Source organism: Dendrobates tinctorius, unplaced genomic scaffold, assembly GCF_039654945.1.
Source record: "Dendrobates tinctorius isolate UK_male_01 unplaced genomic scaffold, ASM3965494v1 ptg000082l, whole genome shotgun sequence".
Lineage (NCBI taxonomy): Eukaryota > Metazoa > Chordata > Amphibia > Anura > Dendrobatidae > Dendrobates > Dendrobates tinctorius.
Window position 1 is genome coordinate 10,723,037 of NW_027361750.1, and position 27,697 is coordinate 10,750,733.

Genomic DNA, 27,697 nt, shown 5'->3' on the forward strand with positions numbered 1-27,697 from the left:
GTCAATGACATATATACACTCACTGGCCACTTTATTAGGTACACCTGTCCAACTGTGTGTTAAGACTTAATTTCTAATCAGCCAATCACATGGCGGCAACTCAGTGCATTTAGGCATGTAGACATGGTCAAGACAATCTCCTGCAGTTCAAACCGAGCATCAGTATGGGGAAGAAAGGTGATTTGAGTGCCTTTGAACGTGGCATGATTGTTGGTGCCAGAAGGGCTGGTCTGAGTATTTCAGAAACTGCTGATCTACTGGGATTTTCACGCACAACCATCTCTAGGGTTTACAGAGAATGGTCCGAAAAAGAAAAAAAATCCAGTGAGCGGCAGTTCTGTGGCCGGAAATGCCTTGTTGATGCCAGAGGTCAGAGGAGAATGGGCAGACTGGTTCGAGCTGATAGAAAGGCAACAGTGACTCAAATTGCCACCCGTTACAACCAAGGTAGGCAGAAGAGCATCTCTGAACGCACAGTGCGTCGAACTTTGAGGCAGATGGGCTACAGCAGCAGAAGACCACACTGGGTACCACTCCTCTCAGCTAAGAACAGGAAACTGAGGCTACAATTTGCACAAGCTCATCGAAATTGGACAGTAGAAGATTGGAAAAACGTTGCCTGGTCTGATGAGTCTCGATTTCTGCTGCGACATTCGGATGGTAGGGTCAGAATTTGGCGTAAACAACATGAAAGCATGGATCCATCCAGCCTTGTATCAACGGTTCAGGCTGGTGGTGGTGGTGTCATGGTGTGGGGAATTTTTTCTTGGCACTCTTTGGGCCCCTTGGTACCAATTGAGCATCGTTGCAACGCCACAGCCTACCTGAGTATTGTTGCTGACCATGTCCATCCCTTTATGACCACAATGTACCCAACATCTGATGGCTACTTTCAGCAGGATAATGCGCCATGTCATAAAGCTCGAATCATCTCAGATTGGTTTCTTGAACATGACAATGAGTTCACTGTACTCAAATGGCCTCCTCAGTCACCAGATCTCAATCCAATAGAGCATCTTTGGGATGTGGTGGAACGGGAGATTCGCATCAGGGATGTGCAGCCGACAAATCTGCGCCAACTGTGTGATGCCATCATGTCAATATGGTCCAAAATCTCTGAGGAATGCTTCCAGCACCTTGTTGAATCTCTGCCACGAAGAATTGAGGCAGTTCTGAAGGCAAAAGGGGGTCCAACCCGTTACTAGCATGGTGTACCTAATAAAGTGGCCAGTGAGTGTATATGTGTATACATGTATTCTATCTATTCTATTTTAACATGTCAGTGTGATTTTACAGTATATCGCACTGAATTGCCGGCTTTTCTAAAGGACAGGTGCGTATTTCTTGCAAGTGACACACACGGTCCGTGTGTAATCCGTTTTTTTTTCTCGCACCCATAGACTTGCATTGGCGAGTCTCGGGCGTAATACGGTGCAAATCGCAGCATGCTGCGATTTCCTCTGCATGTATTATACAGGCGAGAAAAAAATGCATGATGGGAGCTGCCCCATAGACTAGCATTGGTCCAAGTGCTATGCGATTTTTTTCTCGCACAGCACTCGTCCATACTTCTCTCTAGTGTGACTCCGGGGCCTTACACACATAATAGTTTAAGTGCACAATTGAGAGTTGCACACATAGTTAAGTGCACAATTGAGAGTTCTACACATAATAGTTTAAGCGCAGACTTTGGAGGAGTGTGGGGGGTATGTGTGTAACCAGTGCACTTGGCACAATTCACAAATGAGAGTGTGGCATCATTTTTGTACTTCTAGAAATAGTAAAAGTCATTGTGCATTTCCCTTCTTGATCATCCTGTCCCCACCATTAATCCTGTGCCCAGGAGATGGATTGCAGAGGCAGAGCTCGGGGCTCCCAGTGACCTGCGCCAGTGGACGATCACTTGATGTTGCTGAGCACACTTGAGAAATTTCATTCAAGTTTTTTTGTCAATGGGAGACTTGTGAATTTCGCTTCCACTCCAGGTGTCACTGACGTCACCGACGAGGCGATAAATATCTGGGAGGATAATTGGCTGTGAGATGCATTGTTGTGATAGCAGAACTCTGCCCATTGCTCCGAGGAGCCATTATTTATTCAGTAGAGGAGCAGCACGCAATAGTTGTCAAGAGAGCGTCAGCTTATTAGGCAAGAGCTGCGTGATCGTGGAAGAGGCTCGGAGCTATAAATCCAGCACCAGGGCTCCTTGTGGTAAGGGATCCCGACATGTCCTCATAAGGAAGAGCGAGGGCACCGCGGCGGCAGAGGACAGACCGAGCTCCGACCTTCCGTCCATGCTGTGATCCTGCCCAGCCACACACAGGACCCTCAGTGAGCGAGTAAGTGATCTACTCTGGGGACCCCGGCACAACATGCTGAGCTTCTCCTAAGCTCCAGTGTAGATGCAGAGATAGGAGTAAGGGGCTGACAAAGTAAAGCAGCTTCCAGGCAGGTAGGACATCTGCTCCAGGTCCTTCTTCAGATCTGTCCATCATCCTTCATGGCTTCACTTTCTGCATTGCTAAGTGCTGTCATCATGTATCCTTTCCATTTCTCTTGGTACTTTGTTAGGATCAGCTGTGTCCACAACACCCCTGACATATGAAGCTTTACATTACTAAGTGCTTCTCTCATGTGATCAGATCTCTCATCACCTCCTTTATTTTCTCCATTATTAAGGGGCATCATTTTTGCTTTACTTTGATATCCCTCATATATTCATTTTTTTCCATTACAAAGAGATATATTTTTTGCTTATAAACCTCACATAAAATCAGATACCTGGATATTACCCATAATATATATTGTTTCCTTTAATAAGTGGTATAATATTTGATTTACATTTTACCTCTTATACATGATCTCTACTTTACCCACAGTATTTTTTGCCATTGCTCAGTGGTATAACTTTGCTTTACATTCGCTTTATCTCCTCTCTTCTGATCAGATTTTGTCACATTGTCCCTCTTGCATTTTTCTGCATTTTTCCCGCTCCCCAGTTGACACTTCTGGGATTAGTCTTCTTCATTACTCCTGTAATCTGACGATTTAGCCGCGATAGTGATAAGTATCTGCAGGTAATTTGTGTCCTGATCATTCACCTCCTGTGATATCACAGATGAAGGCTCAGTGTCGGGATGGAGAGATCGGGAAATAGTTATTGGGAGAGAACTTATCTCCTACAGTTAGTGACCTGATATGGTGTTGGTAATGTCACGACATGCTGTGACAATGGTGGCATAGATGCAATATAGATGTTTGGCAGGAGAAACAGTATGGAGCTTTTTCTCTGCTGTGATAATAAAGATGAAGGCTCAGTGTCGTGATGGAGATATCGGGATACAGTTCTAGAGAGAAGAATTATCGTTGTGAATAAAAGTTAAACAGCAGTGCAGTTAGTGATATATTGTATTGGCATGTTGGTAATGTCACGACATGCTGTGACAGTGGTGACATAGATGTAATATATATGTTTGGAAAGAGAAACCCTTAGTTTGGAGCTAGTTCTCAGCTGTGATATTACAGATGAAGGCTTAGTGTCATGAAGGAAATATCGGGACAAGGGTAGAATACTTATAGCTGTGTAAAGAAGTATAGAAGTTTAGCATTAGTGCAGTTAGAGACATATTGTGCTGGTAATGTCACGACATGCTGTGACAGTGGTCACTTACATGCAGGAGAACCCCTTAGTCTGGAGCTGTGACAGTATGAAGCCTTTGCTGATGGTCGGGGGTTTCAGCACCTTGGACAGCTGACTCCTTGGCATCTCCTTCCCTCTCCCTGCTGTCTTCTCACTTTCTTACCGGTTCCTTCCCCCTTTTATTTCAGGTCTCCCCTGCCAATCTTTTCCGTTCCAGATTCGGTTTTCGGAGTAACATGAAGTTCCAGGTCTGGGTGTGTGTGGGGATCCTCTTGGTCGCCCTCCTTCCCTGCCAGGAGTGCAGAGCCTTCAGCAAGCCTCCAGCCTCTTCTGCTGGGTCTCCCCTGTCTGAGTACCAGCCCTTTTTACTTCGTATGGGAGAAGAATATTTCATCCGCCTTGGGAACCTCCACAAATATCCCCCAAATTCTTTACTAGGAGCAATCCGCCTCCCTGATGCCACCTCCAGTAACTTTGTCAGGGCTTTGCAGCCCCAGCAGTGGGGTGGGCAGCAGCAGGGGCTGAGAGCTGGGATCCTGGAGGGAGCCAATTCCCCATACAGCACTCAGGAGGAACCTACAGAAAGAGGCAAAAGATCAGAAGAGCCTCCTATATCCTTGGATCTCACTTTCCATCTGCTTCGGGAGGTCCTGGAAATGGCCAGAGCGGAGCAGATAGCCCAGCAAGCTCACAGCAACAGGAAACTGATGGACATTATTGGGAAGTAACCCACTGTCACCTACCAAAGAGTTTCCTGCATCTAGCACAAACTATACAGTATGATGTACCATGTGCTGCCCTGATTCCATGTGTTTATTTTTCTATAGCTTCAGACATAGAGGATGCACTCCACTCCATAACCCCTTGGGTGCCTGTGGGGCCAGCAAGACAAAGCAATGCTCTGCTGCTAGTCCCCAGGTGAGAGCCTAGATCTGTTTATCAGCATGCACCAGGCAACAGATGTAATTTGTAATTTATTTTTATTTGGGGGGGGGTTACTTTTGTAATATATGAAAATCCTTAGGAAAAAAAAACAGATTGGGAATAGGCTGTACAATCTGAACTAGCTAAATCTACCGGACCCGTCGGGGTTTCCTACGGGAAGTGAAAGACAAATAACAACAGAAATAGTTTGCTGTAATTTATTTTGCATCAAAAGTTTATTGTATACATTTCCATAATAAAAAACATCTTTTCAGAACTGGCACAACATTGGTGTGTAAACATAATGTTTAATATCTATATTTTTAATAAAATCTGCAAAGCTTGATCTGTCCATCTTAATTTATTGGGGGGATATGTATGGAAGTAGACCGAGAACAGATGGTCCTGACTTGGGGTTTTTCGAACTAATGATAGTGGATAGATGACACTAAGTTTAATAAAAAAAAGGAATGAGATGGTAAAACAAGAGAATTTTGGTGGTGGCAAAAAAAAATAATTAAAAAAATGACACAAAATCCCAGAGAAATGAGAATATCTTGCAGAGTGACCTAAGATATCTGTAAAAGGAGGTAACAGGTTGTCAGGATCAGACAATATTCTGGTATGGTAAAGTTGACCACCTTTGCAGATTTCCATTTAATGCTTTGTGATCTACAATATTACATGGAGCTGAGTGTTTCTTATCTGTGTTTTTTTGTATGACTATATCATGGTAACTCACTTTTTTTTTTTTTTTTGCTCATTATACCATAAAATAAACCGCAATCACTAAGGTTTTTTTTTGTGCTTCTTGGAAGTTAACCCCTTCAGGTACCAGCTCTCTTCAGTCTAGCGTTAGTTATTTCAAGTAGGTGAAAAGAAGAATTTGTGTGGGTAAGACAACACGTTATACACACTGGCACAGACATACACACACACATTACTCTGCTGATATAAAGGGGGGCACAAAGCAGAATGGATGGAATTATCAAAGTAGTGTTTGGACCCCAATGTCAGTTTCTATTGTGTAATGATTAATTTTATGGAAATTAATATTGGGAAGCCTGGTATGTCATCAGTGTGACGGATTAGGGTAGAAGTAGATATAGGCAGAAACAAATGTGCTGATGATGATGACGACAACTGTGATAACTAATAGGGGATCCACTGACTTTGCTCTTGGGGGGGGGGGGTTCATGCTGGTGCTGGAGACAAATGCAGGTTTCCCACAATCAGACACTTATTCAGGTAATGTATTAAGCCAGGAAAAAGAGAACACATGACGTGAGGTGTCTGTGTTGCCGGACTGATTAGATTCTGGAGTCCCTTGAGCATCTTCTTGGAGTAATGTCTCAGGCCCAGTCTGCAAGACAAATAGGTTTATATGAGAAAAAAAAAAAGATGGCGACATTTCAATGAAGAGTTCTGCGTATCAGACCATCGTCTTCAACCAAAATACCAAAACTGGGCTGGAGGTTATAGTGGAATTATCAGATCTGCATTTCTTCCATAATCATTATGCTGGAGAATGTAATAAATGTCTGAAGATGTTTTATTAAAGGGTTTCCATGGTTTACATAAATAGCGCTCAAGTTATAGATGCAGTTACGTTTCGGGTGCATAGTTATGGGGCGCGAGATGCTCCAATGCATTCTGAAGATCCTTTTAGGAATACACCATTTTTCAACGCTGGCGGTTCTACCTCATAGAATGGAATCTGTAAGACACGTGAAATAATATAATGATCTGTGTCTACTAGATGATGTAGCGTGGTCCTCCAGTTGCTGCCCAAGATGGACTCAATACCGCCATTGTTTTCATATCTTGCACTGATAAGGCTAAGATCTCGCTCAAATATCTCATTAGAAGGGGAAATGATGAAAGTGGCTGACACAGGCTGAACAGAGCCCTTGTGAACAGTTTATGGGCCCCTTACATTCCAATAGTTGTGTCTATGACAGAAGTGGGTTGCTGTTTTGGAGGTGGAAGTGGGACCCCTTGCCTCAGGCTGCACCAATAGTATATCCACCCCTAAAAATCCAATAGTTTCCTATGGAAACAGTTTGGCAGCCAGGGTTATAAATTGTGATGTTGCAACCCTACCTGTGCCAGACAAAACATTTTGCATGTACAAAGTACACAGAATTGTAGTCAGCTGAATTTAGGTAAGATATAAGAAACAGGCTTATGTAAGAAGCGGCTGCCAGATCCCTCTGTCAGGCGTGTATCTGCAGCAGCAATGTAAGGATCAGGCTGGTTGAAATCTTTCATGCTTCTTTACCTAAATATCTGTCAGAAAATCATAGTATGCTATCCATACATATAAGCTCAACGACCAATCTTATCAAAATCACCACATTCGGCCAACGTTTATCTTATGTGTATCGATATACAGTATATATGTAGCATATATTTAAAATGTGAAATATATTTGTGACAAAATGGATCAAGATGCTTGGAGGTAGTATTTTAATTTAAAGGGGTTGTCCAGGACTGTTTTATTTTTTTTTTCTTCACTATGGGTCTAAAAATGAACAGGCAGGAAGTTGCTACCAGTTTCAACTACCTGCCTGTTCTACTCAGTGCCAGCACCAAAGCACGTAGTCAGGGCAGCTCTTCCTCTTCCGGGATGCTCTGTCGATGTGGCGTGACTGCAGACGTCATGGTGATTGACAGGTAGCGGGAAGCCGGCTGTCAATCAGTATGACGTTAGCAGCCAGGCCACATCGACAGAGCATCCCGGAAGAGAAGCAGTTGCTCTGACTACATGACGTCAGCGGAAGCCGCTGAATCGCCTTCAGGAGTGCTCTGTAACCACTCTGTGCCGACAGAGATCAGCATCAGGCATGATAGGCAGGTAGTTAGCATTTACCTGCCTATTCGTTCTTAGGCCCATAGTAAAAAAAATTAAATCTTCCTGGGCAACAACCTTGAAAGGGAATGTCAGCTGATGCATGTTGATGACACCATGGGCAGCATAAATCAGAGCATGGCTGCACGATTAATAATAATAATAATTTTTATTTATATAGCGCCAACATATACCGCAGCGCTTTACAATTAAGCGGGGACATGTACAGATAATAAATTCAATACAAGTTAAGGCAATTTAAACAATGACGATTTGAGCAAAGTGTATTTTTCTCTCAAATACTCTGATATTTCATAGAAAATGTAGTTTGATGTTCTGCTGGGAGATCCTAGGGAGAGACGAGACTGGTCCTGCGTCAGCGCCGGCTGGCTTTTCCCAGCACCGCTCATGGTGATTGATAGGTCTCTCACTACGTGCACACATGGAAGTAACCTATCAATTAAGTAGAGCGGTGAATTCAGCCGGCGTTGTCGTCAGGCTAGTCTAGTCTCTGTTTATGATCCCCAGTTCTATAAACTGTATTGTTTCTGAACACATGGAGCATTTCAGAAGAAATATATACCTGGCTGCAATCGTGCAGCCAGGCTCTGAATTGGGCAGCGTAGTTTAGGCAGCAAACATCATCTGACAGGTTCCCTTTAACACCTTGATACGTTCCACTTTCATTAGGTAAAAGTAAAATATACTGTGCAGACATACGATAGGCCTATGTTTGTCTTCTAAATTGCATTCATGAACATTTTAAAAAAAAAAGGATCACATAACTTCTTTACAGTTTTACATACATTATATCACACATTGCAGCACTTACCATTGCCATTGTAAGCATTTCACTAAAATATTCCATAATCTACCATGTTTCCACTGCATCACAAAACTAACGGCAGGTTCTGCAACCGTGATAGCGCCACTTATATTAATAATCAAAACTGAATTATTAATTCAAATTCAAAGATGAAGTAATAAGTATGAAATGAAAAGCAAGGTGATTAATAAAGCCTCAACAATTTACTGCCAGTGATACAAGAAGCGCAGCATTTTACAAAAACCATACAATGTTACAGCTCAATCCTAAAGAACAGCACACAAAGTATTATCATAGTTTCACTGTTCAAGTTGATCTTCATGTAGTGAACATTATCCAGGCTTATTAAAAAAAATAATAAGAAAAGAGAAACAATATACACCGATACGGAGATGTGGAATCACCACACTGCTTCATAGTAAATGAGTTAAGCTGATTATTTAAGCAAATCCTTTTTTTATTACTTTCCTTTGGATAGTGATGGATTTAGTGCAATATTTTGATTTTTCCCATAATCTTGTCTTTTTTGATTACTTTGTATAGTTCTGATTGCACTAAATTAATTGATAGAACAAAGAGGGGTATTGAAAATATTTTAAAGTGTCTTGCCCGCAAACTCTATTAAGCTGCAGATATAAGGTTAATCTGCAGATTAATAGTGTTACAATACTGTTTGGCTGCCTTACAAAAAGCTTTATTTCTCTGAGAGCTGTCAGCTTTCAGTCATAGAGTCGTGCCTGGTGCGGCTACAGTCACAGCTCACGGCATTCTGAGCGGCGGCTGTAGTGTGAACACATCTTGTCACTTTGATTGACAGTTCGCTCTGCAAAGATGTGATGCAGAGGGAACTGTCAGTCAAAGTACCAGTGCGTGATTAGAGCCACCAATCACAATGCTGTAGAGTGACGACTGTAGCCCTGCCAAGCACAGCTCTATGACTGAAAGCTTCCGGCTCCCGTGAGGAATAAAGTCTATTTTCTCCCGGTAGCCACACTTTCAATAAGATGGTCAAACAGCATTATCAAGTTACCAGCGTTTAGGAACAAGAGAGGTTCCGTTTAGTGTAATTTTTAGGATCATCTCATTCTCTGGTTCATTGAAGATCCAAGTAGCCAAACAACAAGTGGTCTACAAAATTTCTAATTTAAGAGAACCGAAGATTATTTGACTTCAAAATGTGACACAAAATGTCTAAGTGTGTTACAACAATGTTACAGCAATGAGAGTACCTGTCCTCGCAGGGAATGTTCCTGTTCTATGTTACATGTCCTCTCAATGACCCCCAAGTACATAATCTAACAATGCTGATACAGATGTTTCAGTAATAGTATAATCTCCAGGTTTTATTGTCCACAGAATGTTCTTCATCCAATTTCCACGTAATTGATGTCACTGAGATGATATATTCTGTGTACTGAAGATGGAGTCCAAAAGCAGCATTTAAAATAAGCCTTACAGGAAATACTCTGCTTATCATGTTAGTGGTTAATTGCCTTTCCTATAGTATAACTAAATCTGCCTTGTCCCCGACCATAGCGCTAGCATAGGCAGTTGTAGGAGTATGGATAGATTAAACTAACCTGGGGTGGTTATGTCATTAGTTATTGTCTTTCCAGGTTTCTCCTTTGATGACATTTTAAAGTTCCCATGAAAGCAAACATCAGCATGTGAATTTCACCAGGGGAGATATTTACTGAGAACCATTTGTGGATGATTTCAATTCCATACCATTACTTACTAAAGGTCATTTTGGACTTTTGTGCCTGTTTTATATAAAGATGCAATTATTGACAAAGTTTAATAACTAAGCAAAATCGTGAATTGATGCAGCAGATTTAGTCATTTCAGCAATTATTTACACCACTACTTATATATTACATTATATATTATATTGCATAGAATCCCATCTTGGCACTTTTATCATTATGTATGTTAGGATTACTTTTTTCAGTACAGGAAAGATGCAAAAAAAACTGGTGCCGGCGCTTTGTGTGCTAAAATGGCTTATTAAAAAAGTTTTTTATTCTGCATGTACCAAGTAAAAACAAGAAAAAAAAAGTAAAGCCAACACGTTTCGGCTTGAAAAGAGCAATAGCCTTCATCAGGTAAATTATACCATAAATTAAGGTTGTATAATTTACTTGATGAAGGCTTTTGCTCTTTTCAAGCCAAAACGTGTTGGCTTTACTGTTTTTTTACTTGTTTCTACTTGGTACATGCAGAACAAAAAACATTTTCAATAAGCCATTTTAACACACTATATAATTTTCGGAAGCGCCGGCACCATTTTTCCACTTTCACCTGCGGACGATTGAGGATTGCCTCGTGAACTAGGAGCCATGCAGCAGACCTGGTGAGTGCATCAGCTTTGCACTTTTATTTGTGATACTTTTAATATTGAGCTTAGATCCTGCGCGGTGTTGTCCCTTTTATATTCCCTATCCTCAGGGTATTATATGAAAATTATTTCAGTACAAATACAGTTATAAGTTTTATTTTAATTTTTAGTTCCACATATAAAAAGAGTAACTGCGCTCTAAAAGAAAAGCTTGAGTAAATAAACCCAAGTTTTTCTTTGGCATTGAATAGGTGTATCCTGTGTCAGGCACACGTACGTATAATACTGGTACCGAGAAAAAAAACATTACGGGTGTCATCAGTGTTTTGGATCAGTGTGCCATCCATTTTTTTCAGTAAGAAAAAATAATTCCAAAGCTTCTCCTATTCTTTGCAATGTTAAACATGTATCGCAAACAGATGGCACATGGATGACCTATGGATATCATCAGTGTGCTGTCCTTGTTTTACACGGACCCATAGACTTGCACCGGCCCTTGTCATGCATACCGCTGGTAAACAATAGACATGTCTCAATGTGGTTTGCACGAACATATGGTCCGAGCAAGCACACAGACATTTGTGCAGCACCATAGATTATAATGGGTACATGTGGTATCTGTGAAAAAAAAAAAGATGCCACACGTACCTAAAACTCGGACATGTGAAGGAGGCCTAAGGCTGTTTACATTTCAAGTAATTATCTGTTAGAAACAGATCCAGCAGCGATCTCTTGTGCAGACCCAACTTTTTTATCCTTTTGAAAAAAACTGATTTCAAGTGGATACTTTTTTAACATTGAAGTCTATGGAAAATGTATCTGTTAAACAGCCATCAGTGTTTCTCCCATTTAAAAAGGATCTGTTTTTTGCTTACTGGATCAGTTTCAAATAGATGATCACTTGAAAGTTCACATGTCCAGGAGTATATGTGAAATATTAATTTTTCCTACAGTAAGCAAAAATTGGATCCCTTTCAAGTGGGATAGGTTTTCCATAGACTTCAATGTTAAAAAAAGCAGATTCAGTTGAAATGAGATTTTTTTTTCAGACGGACCAAAAAGTTGTGTCTACATAACTTTTTTGTCAACAAATTGCTGCTGGAAATGTTCTGATGATTACTGGAACATAGCCTAAGGCTATATCTGAGTATCGCGGGTGCCCTTAACCATAGTAGACTCATGATGACCTGGACAAATAGAATATTTGCACTTTGGCATTGGACGACAGTTCATACTTATGATGGCTATTTCTGACTGCATACGAAAGGATAAACTAAGTATTGGACTCTTAATTTTGTTTTGGGTCACCCTCTCTTTTTGTGAAGCCTAGTTCATCTGGTGGATACTTGTGGACCAGATAACAGAAGGCGGATCACCATTAATGCTGTTACACAATACTATCAAATGCTATAAAACGTTTCTAATAAACAGGCGGTATAGTTAGTAGACTATTTTGAGCAATGATCAATTTTTTCTCCAATTAATTGTGGAAATATTGTATATTTTATTTTGAGAGCTACATACATTAAGAAACAATATGTAGCAGGTGTAATAATAATAATAATAATGATATTAGCAAATACCTCCAATTAGAAATGTAGTAAAGTTTTTCTGATTCGCTATGTCTCTTTCCTCATGTGCAGGCATTGCAGGACCTTAGGTATCCATAACTATGACCACTAATTTAGTAACAGTTAGCTAGTTGCTAGTGGCCGTAACCATAGATACCTAAGGTCCTGCAATGCCTGCCCATGAGGAAAGAGACATAGCAAATCAGAAAAACTATCCTACATTTCTATTTGGAGGTATTTGCTAATATTATTATTTTTACACCTACTGCATAGTGGGATAGGATCTTGGAGATGGGAATACCCCTCTAAGGAAAAATACTTTACTGTAAATTAATAGAATTTTAAAAATTACCGATTAAGGAGGTTTGCTTTAATAGAAAGGATTCCCCATTCAGGACTTTCACCATCATTAGCCAGAATGTAGAGCAGCTACAAGGAGCTTCTCTCGCCCTCTGAGGCCACGCTATTTGCGTTTATTACATGGACAACCTACTACGTAATGAAGTGTATGATGTATCGGGTCCCCTGTGGTAACGCCGCGGGGATAGTCCAAAGCAGACAACCTCTTTAACCTTCATTAATTCAGCATAGATCATTTTTATTACTAAACAATCTATAATTTATTCGTCTCCTACATTAGTTGCATTAGAGACATAAAAGATAAATGCTAATCTTGTTAGTCAGACTCTACTATACAGCGCCTGTATTGTGTCCAGCGATAATAAGAGTCAGGTCTATAATATCTTAAAAGTCATTTTTCTGCTTTCACTGTATTGAGATATATCCATTCTGAAGAATTATTAGCATTCATAGACCCTTATTGATGCCAATTTCCTTTGCTCTGATTCCCTGAAAGGCCAAAATGATTTTTTTTTTTAACATAACATTGCGCTCAGTCAGCAAAATCATACACTACTTTAGCTAAGCCTAAATAATTAGGTCCTTGTGGGCAATGGGTCTTTAGGAATGGCAATCAATCACTGCTAAAGTAGCCTGAAAACTGTGTGGTCAATAGGTTTTAAATGAAAAGATTGGACATCAGTGAGACAGATGAATTTGCCTGTGTTTAGTACTCTTCATATTAACATAGATCCTGCTGACCACGTCACTTTATTAGAGAAGTGATTTTATAAATTGACTTAGAATAGGGCATAATAAAACTATAAAATAGATTGCAAAAAGCAAATAAAAACAAGTGAATGCAACGATTATAATACGTTATGCATATATACATACATATATATGTACAGTTGTGCTCAAAAGTTTACACACTCCGGCAGAATTTTTGCTTTCTTGGCCTTTTTTCAGAGAATACGAATGATAACACAAACTTTTTCTCCACTCATTGTTAGTGGTTGGGTGAAGTCATTTATTGTCAAACTACTGTTTTTTCTCTTTTTAAATCATAATGACAACCCAAAACATCCAAATGGAATGGCCCTGATCTAAAGTTCACACACCCTGGTTATTTTACCCAGATAACATGCACAGATGTGGACACAAATGGGTTTGAATGGCTACTAAAGGTAACAGCAAAAGAATTGTCAACGGATCTATGGGAAAAGGTAGTTGAACTGTATAAAACAGGAAAGGGATAGAAAAAGATATCCAAGGAATTGATAATGCCAGTCAGCAGCGTTCAAACTGTGATTAACAAATGGAAAATCAGGGGCTCTGTAAAAACAAATCCATGGTCAGGTAGACCAACAAACATTTTGTCGACAACTGCCAGGAAAATTGTTCTAGATGCAAAGAAAAACCCACAAATAACATTAGCTGAAGTACAGGACTCTCTGAAAACTAGCAGTGTGGCTGTTCCAAAGTGCACAATAAAGAAGGCACTTGAAGAAAAATGGGCTGCATGGTCGAGTCGCCAGAAGAAAGCCATTACTGCACAAACGCCACAAAGTATCTCACCTACAATACACAAAACAGTACAGAGACAAGCCTCAAAACTTCTGCAACAAGGAAATTTGGAGTAATGAGACCAAAATTGAAGCACGGAGGTGGATCGTTGATGCTTTGGGGACGTGTGAACTACAAAGGCACAGGAAACTTGGTCAAAGTTGAAGGAAAGATGAATGCAGCACGTTATTGGAGGCAAATTTGCAATCATCAGCCCGGAAGCTGCGCATGGGAAGTATTTGGACGTTCCAAAATGACAACGATCTAAAACACAAGGTCAAGTCGACCTGTCATTGGCTACAGTAGAACAAAGTGAAGGTTCTGGAGTGGCCATCTCAATCTCCTGACCTCAATATCACTGAGTCACTCTGGGGAAATCTCAAGCGTGCAGTTCATGCTAGACTGCCCAGAAATTTACAGGAACTGGAGGATTTTTGCCAAGAAGAGTGGGCAGCTTTACCATCTGAGAAAATAAAGACCCTCATCCACAACTACCATAAAAGACTTCAAGCTGTCATTGATAGAGTTGAGCGACTTTTGTTTTTTTAGGGTCGAGTTTCGTTTCGTGAAACCCGACTTTTCCAAAAGTCGGGTCGAGCAAGATCGTCCGATTATAGGGAAAAGTCGGGGTCGTCCCGAAACATGAAACCCAATGTAAGTCAATGGGGAATAAAAGTCGGCAGTGAGAGGAGGACAGGAAACACACCTACAGTGCCCATTTGAATGCCAAAAGCATCAATTCTTCTTACTTAAGCTTGTCAACCTTAATTAACTTCATAATACAAGTTACGCACTGAAAAATGGGGGTTATTTGGCTAAAGTTGTGGGGGGGGAGGGCTGGCTCCAGGTTTTCATGTGCCCTGGGCGAAAGAGCGCCCCTTTAACACATACCACAACTCATCATGCTCCGATACGGCAGAGAAATAGAGGTATAGTACAATGAAAAATACTTCACTTTTTACATCTCATGACAAGGCCCATCTATTTCTCCATACAGAATCATTGGTCCCATATAATGTTTGAAACAGTATATGATGAGCTCCACATAATGCTACAGTATATGTTGGTCCCCATGGATGAAGCTCCACTGTCTTATGGGCCCAAATAATGCTCCAAACATAATGGGCCCCATTTCTAATGCTCTAGTGTATAATGGGCCCTGTAAATGCTGCTCCAGTGTCTGATGTCCACCTTTGGAATGTTCCAGTGTATGGTGGGCCCCATCTATCATTCTCCAGAGTATAGTGCTCCCCAAAAATTGCTGTCCCAACATTGAAAACAATCAAATAAGTCTCCTCGCTAGGGAATCCCTGTACTAGTCTGGACTCCTCGTCGTTCCCATCTTCCATCTCACTGCACAGTATTTCAACCTTGCAAGTGCTGTGATCCTGAGCAAGCAGGGGGGGCCCACTCATTGGCGACGGCACTGGCACAGGGCCTCTGATAGTACGGTGGTGTGTCTGATGGCGGGTGGGCCGAACCTGCACTTTCATCTGCAGCTTCCTCTTTGTCACCGTGTAAGATGGAACTGTATATGGGAAGGGTAACCTGAGTTTCATCAGGGTCAGATTCAGGCCGTGTAGCGTGCGAGGGGAATGTAGTGGTCTGGGTCAATGTACCAGCAGATTCATCGAGCAGTGGCTGGGCATCAGTGCACTTGTGTCGCCCCCAGGAGTACGGTCGCCACAGTGGGAGTGTGATGTCATGCTTGGGAGCAACGAACGATCTCTCTAGCAGGTTAACTGATTGGGCGGCGTTATTCCCACGAGTCATGACCCTCCAAACAGCGTTCATGAAGGCAAAGTGTTTGTTTCACGTGGGCAGTATGGTTGCAAAGCTGAACCTTAAAGGAATGTCCAGAAGGGCACCACCAGGAGTGGAGCCTACGGTTAAATTCGACTCCACCTGGGAAACCTCAACCATGCCAGCTACAGAACAGATGCACACATTGCAAGCTTAATTCCGTTAACGAACGAGACTCCGTCATGCCCCGCGGTCCGAGTCCGGCTTACTAGAGGGACACGTGAGGCTCTGGCACATGAGATTGGCCAATAACTGGTGTGTCATGCCCTTACATGTCCGTGGCTGCATGTGCGCTACACTGAAAAGGCCAGCGTTTGTCGCTTACAGGTGCAGATAACCCGCTGAACAACGTTAGTGATGGGGATCACTGATTACAATTATTACCCACGAACAATGATTTCCCAGTAAGTGCAGGTCAACCGCAGTTCCGGAATTAGGCCTAACCGTCATTCCTGAAAAAATGAAAAACTTACGTATGCAAACCACAGGTGCTGTAGCTTGCTTAACAGCTCGCCAGCCGTTCTCACGCCCAGTATGGATTACACGAGATTGCACAAAGGTGAGAAAGGGTACCGTATCCCCAGATAACATGTATGGATAGTGTACACATTCAAAATATATGTCTATACATCAGGAGGCAGGCTCAGACGGTGTTAGGCCCAGTATGGATTGCACGTGATTGCACAAAGGTTAGAAAGGGTACCGTATCCCCAGATAACATGTATGGATAGCGTACACATTCAAAATATATGTCTATACATCAGGAGACAGGCTCAGACGGTGTTAGGCCCAGTATGGATTGCACGTGATTGCACAAAGGTGAGAAAGGGTACCGTATCCCCAGATAACATGTATGGATAGCGTACACATTCAAAATATATGTCTATACATCAGGAGGCAGGCTCAAATGGTGTCAGGCCCAGACTACACAGCGGAGGAGCAGGGAGAGGTAAAGATTGCAAATGCTGGGGCCCTGCCCAAGCAAGGGAGGCCCACTCATGGGCGTCGGTACTGGCACTGGGCCCCTCATAGTACGGCGGTGTGTCTGACGGCGGGTGTGCACCACCACCGTCAGAGACACTTGATTGCACTATGAGGGACCCTGTGCCAGTGCCCGCGCCCAAGAGTCGGCCTACCCACCTGTCCAGGGCAACGGCACTCGCACGGTGTCGTGCGCTAGGTGGTGACCCCGGCCATGGGGGGGAGGCAGCACAGTTAGGGAGTTTTAGAAAGTGGCATATGTTGATGTTGGACATTCAGCTGATGCAAAAGGTGAAATAGGTCAAGTCCCAGGAAGAGGTGGACCAAAGCAAGCCATTTTTCTGTCACCCTATGTGTCATCAGGGGAAGGTGGGACAAAATCCTTGGAAACCCATGAATGGTTCATTTTAATGAAGGTTAGATCATCCACATTTTGGGTTGACAGACGGGTCCTTTTTTCTGTCAGGATTGATCCAGCTGCACTGAAGACTCTTTCTGATAGCACACTTGCAGCTGGGCAAGCGAGCTCCTGTAAGGCATATTGTGCCAATTCAGGCCAGGTGTCCAGTTTAGCGGCCCAATAGTCAAAGGGGAATGACCTGTGTGGGAGAACACCGATATGGGAGGAAAAGTAGTTTGTAACCATAGTTGACAACTGCTGTCTCCTGTCACTTTCCATCGATGCAGTATTACCAGTTGTGTGAGCGGTACTTGAAAAATCAGTCCACAACATTGTCATGAAACCCCTGTCTCCAACGCCACTTCTGCTGTGTGCACCACGAATACCTCTGCCAAGCTGCCCCCGGCCCGTACGGCTCGTGTGAGAACCATCACTGCTGCTGTGTGCTGGGAATGCCTCAAGCAACCGATTTACCAGAGTTGCTTGTTTATTAGCCAATATTAGGTCAAGGTTCTCCTGTGGCATGATGTTTTGTAATTTGCCTTTATAGCGTGGATCCAGGATGCTGGCCAACCAGTAGTCGTCATCGTTCATCATTTTGGCAATGCGGGGGTCCCTTTTTAGGATCCGCAAGGCATAATCTGACATGTGGGCCAATGTTCCTGGTGTCAATGATGCACTGCGAGTGCTGGTTGGAGGAGCACTTTCTGGCAAATCCACATCCCTCCAGTCACGCACAAACCCTGTACCAGACCTTGCCACACCAACGTTTTCACTTGCCCCACGAGATGCATCCTCCTCCCCTAAGTAATCATCCCCATCATCCTCCTCCTCCTCTTCTTCCTCCACCTCGTCCAGGAGAGGTCCCTGATCAGACAATGGCTGAATGTCATCAAGGAATCCCTCCTCCTCATCAACATTGGCTGCAGAAGCCTGCTCCTTAAGGTGCGTCAAAGTTTGCATGAGCAGACGCATAAGTGGGATGCTCATGCTTAGGATGGCGTCGTCTGCGCTTACCAGCCGTGTGCATTCCTCAAAACACTGAAGGACTTTACAGAGGTCTTTCAGCTTCGACCACTGCACACCTGTCAACTCCATGTCTGCTCTCAAAGTGCCTGGCCGTGTATCCTCCCACAAATGCATTATGGCCTGCCTCTGCTCGCACAGCCTCTCCACCATGTGCAGGGTGGAGTTCCACCTTGTTGCAATGTCGATAATGAGGCGGTGGTTGGGAAGGTGGAGCAATCGCTGCAGCTTCTGCATACGAACGGAGTGTACAGGCGACCGGCGGATGTGCGCGCACAGTCTTCGCACCTTCTGGAGCAGGGCTGTTAACTCCGGATAATTTTTGAGGAAGCACTGCACCACCAGGTTCAAGGTGTGAGCCAAGCAAGGTATGTGGCTGAGTTTTGAAAGGGCTATGGCTGCCACAAAATTACGGCCGTTATCACTAACTACCTTGCCTGCCTCAAGATGTACACTGCCCAGCCATGACTCAGTTTGTCGCTGAAAGTACTCGGCCAGCACCTCGTCGGTGTGTCTGTCGCCCAAACACATCATCTGCAACACAGCCTGCTGACGCTTTCCACTAGCTGCTCGATAGGGGGACACATCGTGTGCAACAGTGGCAGCTGCAGATGGAGTGCTCGTACGACTGCGCTCTGTGGACGAGCTTTCGCTTCTGGAGGAGGAGGAGGAGGAGGGTCGAACGCCTACAGCCAACTGTTTCCTATACCGTGGGCTAGGCAGCACTGTCCCACCACCGCTGTCCCCTGTGGACCCTGCATCCACTACATTAACCCAGTGCGCAGTGATGGACACGTAACGGCCCTGGCCATGCTGACTGGACCATGCATCAGTTGTGAGGTGCACCTTTCCGCTCACTGACTGCTTGAGTGCATGGACAATGCGGTCTTTCACATGATGGTGGAGGGCTGGGATGGCTTTGCGAGAGAAGAAGTGGCGACTGGGTAGGTCATAGCGTGGTACTGCATAGGCCATGAGTTTGCGGAAAGCTGCACTTTCCACCAACCGAAAGGGCATCATCTCAAACGAGATTAGTTTGGCAATGTGGGCGTTCAAACCCAGTGTACGCGGATGAGAGACTGAGTACTTTCTTGACCTACTCATAGTGTCTGGGAGGGTGAGCTGGACTTGAGAGCTGCATATGGTGGAAGTAGCGGTGGACAGGGCGGACTGAGAGAGGGTTGATGATGGTGATGGAGTTGTTGTTCTTTCTGATGGCCTAGAATCAGTCTTTCATTGATATAACAGTGGGATTCCCTGACTGCTGTGGCCTTGCAACGACACCTCAACATTTGCTGCTGTGCTAACCGGTGGGCTTACAGTGGGGGAAACAATGTAGCGTTGCTGACTACCTTTGTTGTGATCAGTTGCACATGTGGCACTTGAGGTTTGGTGTTGTGTCCACGCTTGCAAGTGCATGCTGGTTAAATGTCTAAGCATGCAACTGGTATTCAAATTTTTCAGATTTTTCCCTCGGCTAAAGGTCTTTGCGCACTTCTTACAGATAACCTTGGCCTGATCATGAGGATTTTGTTCAAAAAAGTGCCACACTGCACTCTTCCTACTTTGGCAGACATTTTGCGGCCTAGCACGCTGTGATCTTTTGACCCTCTGGACAAGCTGTCCAGCAACTCTTTTGATGTTTGGAACCTGTCTTTGGAGTGCTCCGGGCCTGCCAGATAACAGCTGTTGCGATGTCGATGTCTGCTGTGGATGCTCCTCATCTGAGCTATTGGAAGCAGCACCCTCTTCCCCCAATGGATGCCAATCTGGGTCAACAACTGGGACATCCATCACCTCCTCTTCTATGTCATGGGCACCTTCCTCTGTGTCACCGTGTATGGTGGTATAGTGTGCAGGAAGGTGCACCTGAGTCTCATCAGGGTCAGAATCTGGCTCTGTACACTGCGAGGACAATGTAGTGCTCTGAGTGAATGTACCAGCAGAATCATCCATCAGCGGCTGTGTATCAGTGCACTCCATGTCAGATTCATCTTGGCCAGGGTAATTCACCATTTCACTTGATAATCCAGGCATGGTATGTGAAAACAGCTCCATGGAGTAATCAGTAGTATGGCCTGCGTCATCCTTCAATCTTGGTTGGGGTGAAGGACACAAGGAAAGGTGTGGTTCATGAACATGAGCCTCCAATGATGACTCAGTGCTTTTACTTTTTACAACTGAAGAAGAGGAGGTGATAGAGCTGGAGGCTGAGTCAGCAATGTAAGACAAAACTTTTTCCTGATGCTCTGGCTTTAAAAGCGGTTTGCCAACTCCTAGAAAACTAAGCGTTCGAGGCCTTATGTAGCCAGACGATGACGCAGGCTCAACACCTCCTGCATTCGGTCCTATTTAGCTCTTGCCACTACCATCAGATCCACCACCAACACCATCATTACCAGCTGCCAACCCCCGCCCAATTCCACGGCCTCTTCCACCAGCCTTCCTCATTTTTGGTAGAAATGTAGACAAAATCCAACAAACTATATAGTAATGTAAAACAAGGTACAAGGTGTCTATAGGACAGGGGAGATTATGAATTTCTGCAGACACTTGTGGACACTGGACACTTATGGATTGTGTGAGGCCCACTGAGTATCTGAGCGCTCTGTCACAGGCTCGATGGCAGAGCTGTAACCAAAGTGACTAGAGGATAAGGGAGATTTTTAATTTCTGCACACACTTGTGGACACTGGACACTTATGGATTGTGTGAGGCCCACTGAGTATCTGAGTACTCTGTCACAGGCTCGATGGCAGTGCTGTGACCAAAGTGACTAGAGGATAACGGAGATTTTTAATTTCTGCACACACTTGTGGACACTGGACACTTATGGATTGTGTGAGGCCCACTGAGTATCTGAGCACTCTGTCACAGGCTCGATGGCAGAGCTGTGACCAAAGTGACTAGAGGATAAGGGAGATTTTTAATTTCTGCACACACTTGTGGACACTGGACACTTATGGATTGTGTGAGGCCCACTGAGTATCTGAGCGCTCTGTCACAGGCTCGATGGCAGATCTGTGACCAAAGTGACTAGAGGATAAGGGAGATTTTTAATTTCTGCACACACTTGTGGACACTGGACACTTATGGATTGTGTGAGGCCCACTGAGTATCTGAGCGCTCTGTCACAGGCTCGATGGCAGAGCTGTGACCAAAGTGACTAGAGGATAAGGGAGATTTTTAATTTCTGCACACACTTGTGGACACTGGACACTTATGGATTGTGTGAGGCCCACTGAGTATCTGAGCGCTCTGTCACAGGCTCGATGGCAGAGCTGTGACCAAAGTGACTAGAGGATAAGGGAGATTTTTAATTTCTGCACACACTTGTGGACACTGGACACTTATGGATTGTGTGAGGCCCACTGAGTATCTGAGCACTCTGTCACAGGCTCGATGGCAGAGCTGTGACCAAAGTGACTAGAGGATAAGGGAGATTTTTAATTTCTGCACACACTTGTGGACACTGGACACTTATGGATTGTGTGAGGCCCACTGAGTATCTGAGCGCTCTGTCACAGGCTCGATGGCAGAGCTGTGACCAAAGTGACTAGAGGATAAGGGAGATTTTTAATTTCTGCACACACTTGTGGACACTGGACACTTATGGATTGTGTGAGGCCCACTGAGTATCTGAGCGCTCTGTCACAGGCTCGATGGCAGAGCTGTGACCAAAGTGACTAGAGGATAAGGGAGATTTTTAATTTCTGCACACACTTGTGGACACTGGACACTTATGGATTGTGTGAGGCCCACTGAGTATCTGAGCGCTCTGTCACAGGCTCGATGGCAGAGCTGTGACCAAAGTGACTAGAGGATAAGGGAGATTTTTAATTTCTGCACACACTTGTGGACACTGGACACTTATGGATTGTGTGAGGCCCACTGAGTATCTGAGCGCTCTGTCACAGGCTCGATGGCAGAGCTGTGACCAAAGTGACTAGAGGATAAGGGAGATTTTTAATTTCTGCACACACTTGTGGACACTGGACACTTATGGATTGTGTGAGGCCCACTGAGTATCTGAGCGCTCTGTCAGAGGCTCGATGGCAGAGCTGTGACCAAAGTGACTAGAGGATAAGGGAGATTTTTAATTTCTGCACACACTTGTGGACACTGAACACTTATGGATTGTGTGAGGCCCACTGAATATCTGAGCGCTATGTCACAGGCAGAAATTGGCTAGTGTATCACAAACTACAAGGTGTATGTAGAATTGGGCAGAATTGGAATCTCCCTAGAGTGCAGGTCTGTAAGAACGGAACATGTCCTCGACTTATTCTCACAGAGTGACTCACTGATAGCTTCACTGTGGCTGTGATAACAGCCGTTACACGGTACTGTGTGAGGAGCGTACACCGCTGTATGGTGTGAAAAAATGCACGCTCAGTACCTCAGCAGGACAAAAAAAAAAATTGTGATTGCTTTTAAAAAAGCAGTTTGCGGAGCAGTGGGTAAACAGCAATGCAGGAATGTCAGGAAGCCTTAGAAGGCAGCCCAACAGCCAACACCACTGATACACCACTATATAGCCTCCCCTTGCACTGCACAGTGACTGGTGTGTTGTACAGGCAAAATCGCTAGCAGCAGAAGCAGTTTTTTTTTCTTCTTCTCAGCAAGACAAAAAAAAAATTGGGATTGCTTTTAAAAAAGCAGTTTGCGGAGCAGTGGGTAAACAGCAATGCAGGAATGTCAGGAAGCCTTAGAAGGCAGCCCAACAACCAACACCACTGATACACCACTATATAGCCTCCCCTTGCACTGCACAGTGACTGGTGTGTTGTACAGGCAAAATCGCTAGCAGCAGAAGCAGTTTTTTTTTCTTCTTCTCAGCAGGACAAAAAAAAAATTGGGATTGCTTTTAAAAAAGCAGTTTGTGGAGCAGTGGGTAAACAGCAATGCAGGAATGTCACGAAGCCTTAGAAGGCAGCCCAACAACCAACACCACTGATACACCACTATATAGCCTCCCCTTGCACTGCACAGTGACTGGTGTGTTGTACAGGCAAAATCGCTAGCAGCAGAAGCAGTTTTTGGTGTCTTCTTCCCTGCCTAACGCTCTCCCTACAAAATCAGCAGCAGCAGCAGCTCTCTCTATTCTGAGATCAGCATGAGTAACATGGCGGTCGGCGTGCACGCCCTTTTATACCCCCTGTGACGCCCACCAAAGCAAGCCAATCACTTGCATGCCCTTCTGAAAGATGGTGGTGACCCGTGCCTATGTCATCACGTTGCCCACAGTGTCCGTGGATCCTGATTGGCTGAAAAAGAGCGCAAAACAAACTTTTGAAACGCGACTTTGGCGCGTAAGTCGACGACCTCGTGGCCGACCTCATCCTAGGGTCGGGTTTCGTTTCATGAAACCCGACTTTGCCAAAAGTCGGCGACTTTTGAATTTTTTCGACCCGTTTCGCTCAACTCTAGTCATTGATGTTACAGGGGGCAATACACTGTATTAAAAATGGGGTATGTGAACTTTTGATCAGGGTCGTTTGGGGTTGTCATTGTGATTTAAAAATAGAAAACATAGTAGTTTGACAATAAATGGCTTCACCCAACCACTAACCATGAGTGGAGAAACAGTTTTGGTGTTATCATTCATATTCTCTGAAAAATGGCCATGAAAGCAAAAATTCTGTTGGGGTATGTAAACTTTTAAGCAAAACTGTATATCTATGTAAACAGTAAAAGGAGACAGCACTCCAGTCTTTCTCAAGCCACAACCAAAACGTTGGCACACCATATGGGTTAATAAAATCCACTTTTTTCATCATTTATTGGAGAGCTGCATCCTTTTTTCTTTTTTATTATTTTTACAAATGGATATTTGTTTGGAGGGCCTTGCACCCTAAATTCATCTATACGGTGCTGTTCCATTTTTTCTTCTATGTAGATGGAAGCATGATAGCAAAGCGTTTTTAAATTGCCCTTTCCTCAGATCAAAATGAAATTAAGAAATAGCAGTTAACAGGAACAGTGAGGTCAAGATAAGGTCTGTAAGACCAAGCAAAGTTTCAGTGATAACTGTTCGTAAGATTGCTAGAGAGGCTAATCAGAATCCACGCTTGAGTGCAAAAGACTTTCAGAAAAATTCAGCAGACTTTGGAGTTTTGCTACATTATTTTACGGTTCAGAGACACCTGCACAAAATATGGCCTTCATGGAAAAGTCATCAGAAGAAAACCTCTCCTGCGCCCTCACCATTAAATTCAGAGTTTGAAATATGCAAAAGAACATCTAAACGAGCCTGATGCATTTGGGAAACAAGTCCTGTGGACTGATGAAGTTAAAATAGAACTCTTTGGCCACAATGATCAAAGGTACATGTATAAAAAAAGAGCATGGAATTTCAGGAAAAGAATATCCCATTAAGCATGGGGGGTGGATCAATGCTTTGGGGTTGTGTTGCAGTCAATGGCACGGGGAACATTCTACATGTAGAGTGAAGAATAGATTCAATTAAATTTCTCCAAATTCTTAATGCAAACACAACACCATCTGTAAAAAAACTGAAGTTGAAAAGAGTATGGCTTTTACAAATGGATAATTTTCATAAACACATGTCAAAATCCACAATAGACTATCTCAAAAGGCGCCAGCTGGAGGTTTTACAATGGCCCTCACAGTCCCCTGATCTGAACTTCATTGAAAATCTGTGGCTAGACCTCAAAATATCAGTGCATGTAAGACAACCCAGGAATCTCACAGAACCAGAAAAATTTTCCAAGGAAGAATGAATGAAAATCCCTCAGACAAGAGTTGCAAGACTTGTTTGGCTAATAAAAGCATTTACAAGCTTTTAAAAGGGGGTGCTATGAGACATTAAGCAAACCATGCAGGGTGTCCAAACTTTTGCCTCTACCAATTTTCCTTTTTGTAACTTTTACAATGTAAAAGAATAATATATATATATATATATATATATATATATATATATATATATATATATATATATAGTACAGACCAAAAGTTTGGACACACCTTCTCATTCAAAGAGTTTTCTTTATTTTCATGACTATGAAAATTGTAGATTCACTCTGAAGGCATCAAAACTATGAATTAACACGTGGAGTTATATAATTAGCAAAAAAGTGTGAAACAGCTGAAAATATGTCTAATATTCTAGGTTCTTCAAAGTAGCCACCTTTTGCTTTGATTACTGCTTTGCACACTCTTGGCATTCTCTTGATGAGCTTAAAGAGGTAGTCACCAGAAATGGTTTTCACTTCACAGGTGTGCCCTGTTAGGTTTAATAAGTGGGATTTCTTGCCTTATAAATGGGGTTGGGACCATCAGTTGTGTTGTGCAGAAGTCTGGTGGATACACAGCTGATAGTCCTACTGAATAGACTGTTAGAATTTGTATTATAGCAAGAAAAAAGCAACTAAGTAAAGAAAAATGAGTGGCCATCATTACTTTAAGAAATGAAGTCAGTCCGAAAAATTGGGAAAACTTTGAAAGTGTCCCCAAGTGCAGTGGCAAAAACCATCAAGCGCTACAAAGAAACTGGCTCACATGAGGACCGCCCCAGGAAAGGAAGACCAAGAGTCACCTCTGCTGCAGAGGATAAGTTCATCCGAGTCACCAGCCTCAGAAATCGCAGGTTAACAGCAGCTCAGATTAGAGACCAGCTCAATGCCACACAGAGTTCTAGCAGCAGACACATCTCTACAACAACTATTAAGAGGAGACTTTGTGCAGCAGGCCTTCATGGTAAAATAGCTGCTAGGAAACCACTGCTAAGGACAGGCAACAAGCAGAAGAGACTTGTTTGGGCTAAAGAACACAAGGAATGGACATTAGACCAGTGGAAATCTGTGCTTTGGTCTGATGAGTCCAAATTTGAGATCTTTGGTTCCAACCACCATGTCTTTGTGCGACGCAGAAAAGGTGAACGGATGGACTCTACATGCCTGGTTCCTACCATAAAGCATGGAGGAGGAGGTGTGATGGTGTGGGGGTGCTTTGCTGGTGACACTGTTGGGGATTTATTCAAAATTGAAGGCATACTCAACCAGCATGGCTACCACAGCATCTTGCAGTGGCATGCTTTTCCGTCCGGTTTGCGTTTAGTTGGGCCATCATTTAATTTTCAACAGGACAATGACCCCAAACACACCTCCAGGCTGTGTAAGGGCTATTTGACAAAGAAGGAGAGTGATGGGGTGCTACGCCAGATGACCTGGCCTCTATAGTCACCAGACCTGAACCCAATCAAGATGGTTTGGGGTGTGCTGGACACCAGAGTGAAGGCAAAATGGCCAACAAGTGCTAAGCATCTCTGGGAACTCCAAGACTGTTGGAAGACCATTTCCAGTGACTACCTCTTGAAGCTCATCAAGAGAATGCCAAGAGTGTGTAAAGCAGTAATCAAAGCAAAAGGTGGTTACTTAGACGAACTTAGAATATAAGACATATTTTCAGTTGTTTCACACTTTTTTGTTAATTATATAATTCCACATGTGTTAATTTATAGTTTTGATGCCTTCAGAGTGAATCTACAATTTTGATAGTCTTGAAAATAAAGAAAACTCTTTGAATGGGAAGGTGTGTTCAAACTTTTGGTCTGTACTGTATATATATACAGTTAGGTCCATATATATTTGGACAGAGACAACATTTTTCTAATTTTGGTTCCAGACATTACCACAATGAACTTTAAACAAAACAATTCAGATGCAGTTGAAGTTCAGACTTTCAGCTTTCATTTGAGGGTATCCACATTAAAATTGGATGAAGGGTTTAGGAGTTTCAGCTCCTTAATATGCGCCACCCTGTTTTTAAAGGGACCAAAAGTAATTGGACAATTGACCCCAAGGCTATTTCATGGACAGGTGTGGGCAATCCCTTCGCTATGTCATTCTCAATTAAGCAGATAAAAGGCCTGGAGTTGATTTTAGGTGTGGTGCTTGCATTTGGAAGGTTCTGCTGTGAAGGAAACATGCGGTCAAAGGAGCTCTCCATGCAGGTGAAACAAGCCATCCTTAAGCTGCAAAAACAGAAAAAACCCATCCGAGAAATTGCTACAACATTAGGAGTGGCAAAATCAACAGTTTGGTACATCCGGAGACAGAAAGAAAGCACTGGTGAACTCATCAATACAAAAAGACCTGGACGCCCATGGAAGACAACAGTGGTGGATGATCACAGAATAGTCTCCATGGTGAAGAGAAACCCCTTCACAACAGCCAACCAAGTGAACAACACTCTCCAGGAGGTAGGCGTATCAATATCCAAATCTACCATAAAGAGAAGACTGCATGAAAGTAAATACAGAGGGTTCACTGCACGGTGCAAGCCACTCATAAGCATCAAGAATCAAAAGGCTAGACTGGACTTTGCTAAAAAACATCTAAAAAAGCCAGCACAGTTCTGGAAGTACATTCTTTGGACAGATGAAACCAAGATCAACCTCTACCAGAATGA

General features: G+C 43.3%; 2 protein-coding genes across 3 annotated transcripts in view; one reads left to right on the forward strand and one right to left on the reverse strand.

The window, feature by feature from the left end:
* The first annotated feature begins 2,043 nt into the window (after window positions 1-2,043).
* On the forward strand, window positions 2,044-4,910 carry CRH (corticotropin releasing hormone). Of its 2 annotated transcripts, none has more exons than XM_073583914.1 (2): window positions 2,044-2,339; window positions 3,858-4,910. In XM_073583914.1, exon 2 carries the CDS (start codon window positions 3,877-3,879, stop codon window positions 4,366-4,368), a length of 492 nt encoding a protein of 163 aa, XP_073440015.1. In that variant the 5' UTR covers window positions 2,044-2,339; window positions 3,858-3,876; the 3' UTR covers window positions 4,369-4,910. The 2 variants fall into 2 exon arrangements, with proteins under 2 accessions (XP_073440015.1, XP_073440014.1); XM_073583913.1 differs by having other exon boundaries at window positions 2,045-2,339; window positions 3,829-4,910.
* Window positions 4,911-5,013: 103 nt separating this feature from the next.
* The window catches only part of TRIM55 (tripartite motif containing 55), a 206,224-nt gene continuing 183,540 nt past the window's right edge, over window positions 5,014-27,697 (reverse strand). The window contains exon 11 of the mRNA XM_073583912.1: window positions 5,014-5,927. Within this exon, the coding sequence (XP_073440013.1) occupies window positions 5,805-5,927 (123 nt within the window). The 3' untranslated portion in view covers window positions 5,014-5,804. The remainder of the gene's footprint in view (window positions 5,928-27,697) is intronic.

Bases quoted from the DNA above. Each gene is read 5' to 3' on its own strand.
- CRH (XM_073583914.1), top strand. From the start codon at position 3,877: ATGAAGTTCCAGGTCTGGGTGTGTGTGGGGATCCTCTTGGTCGCCCTC.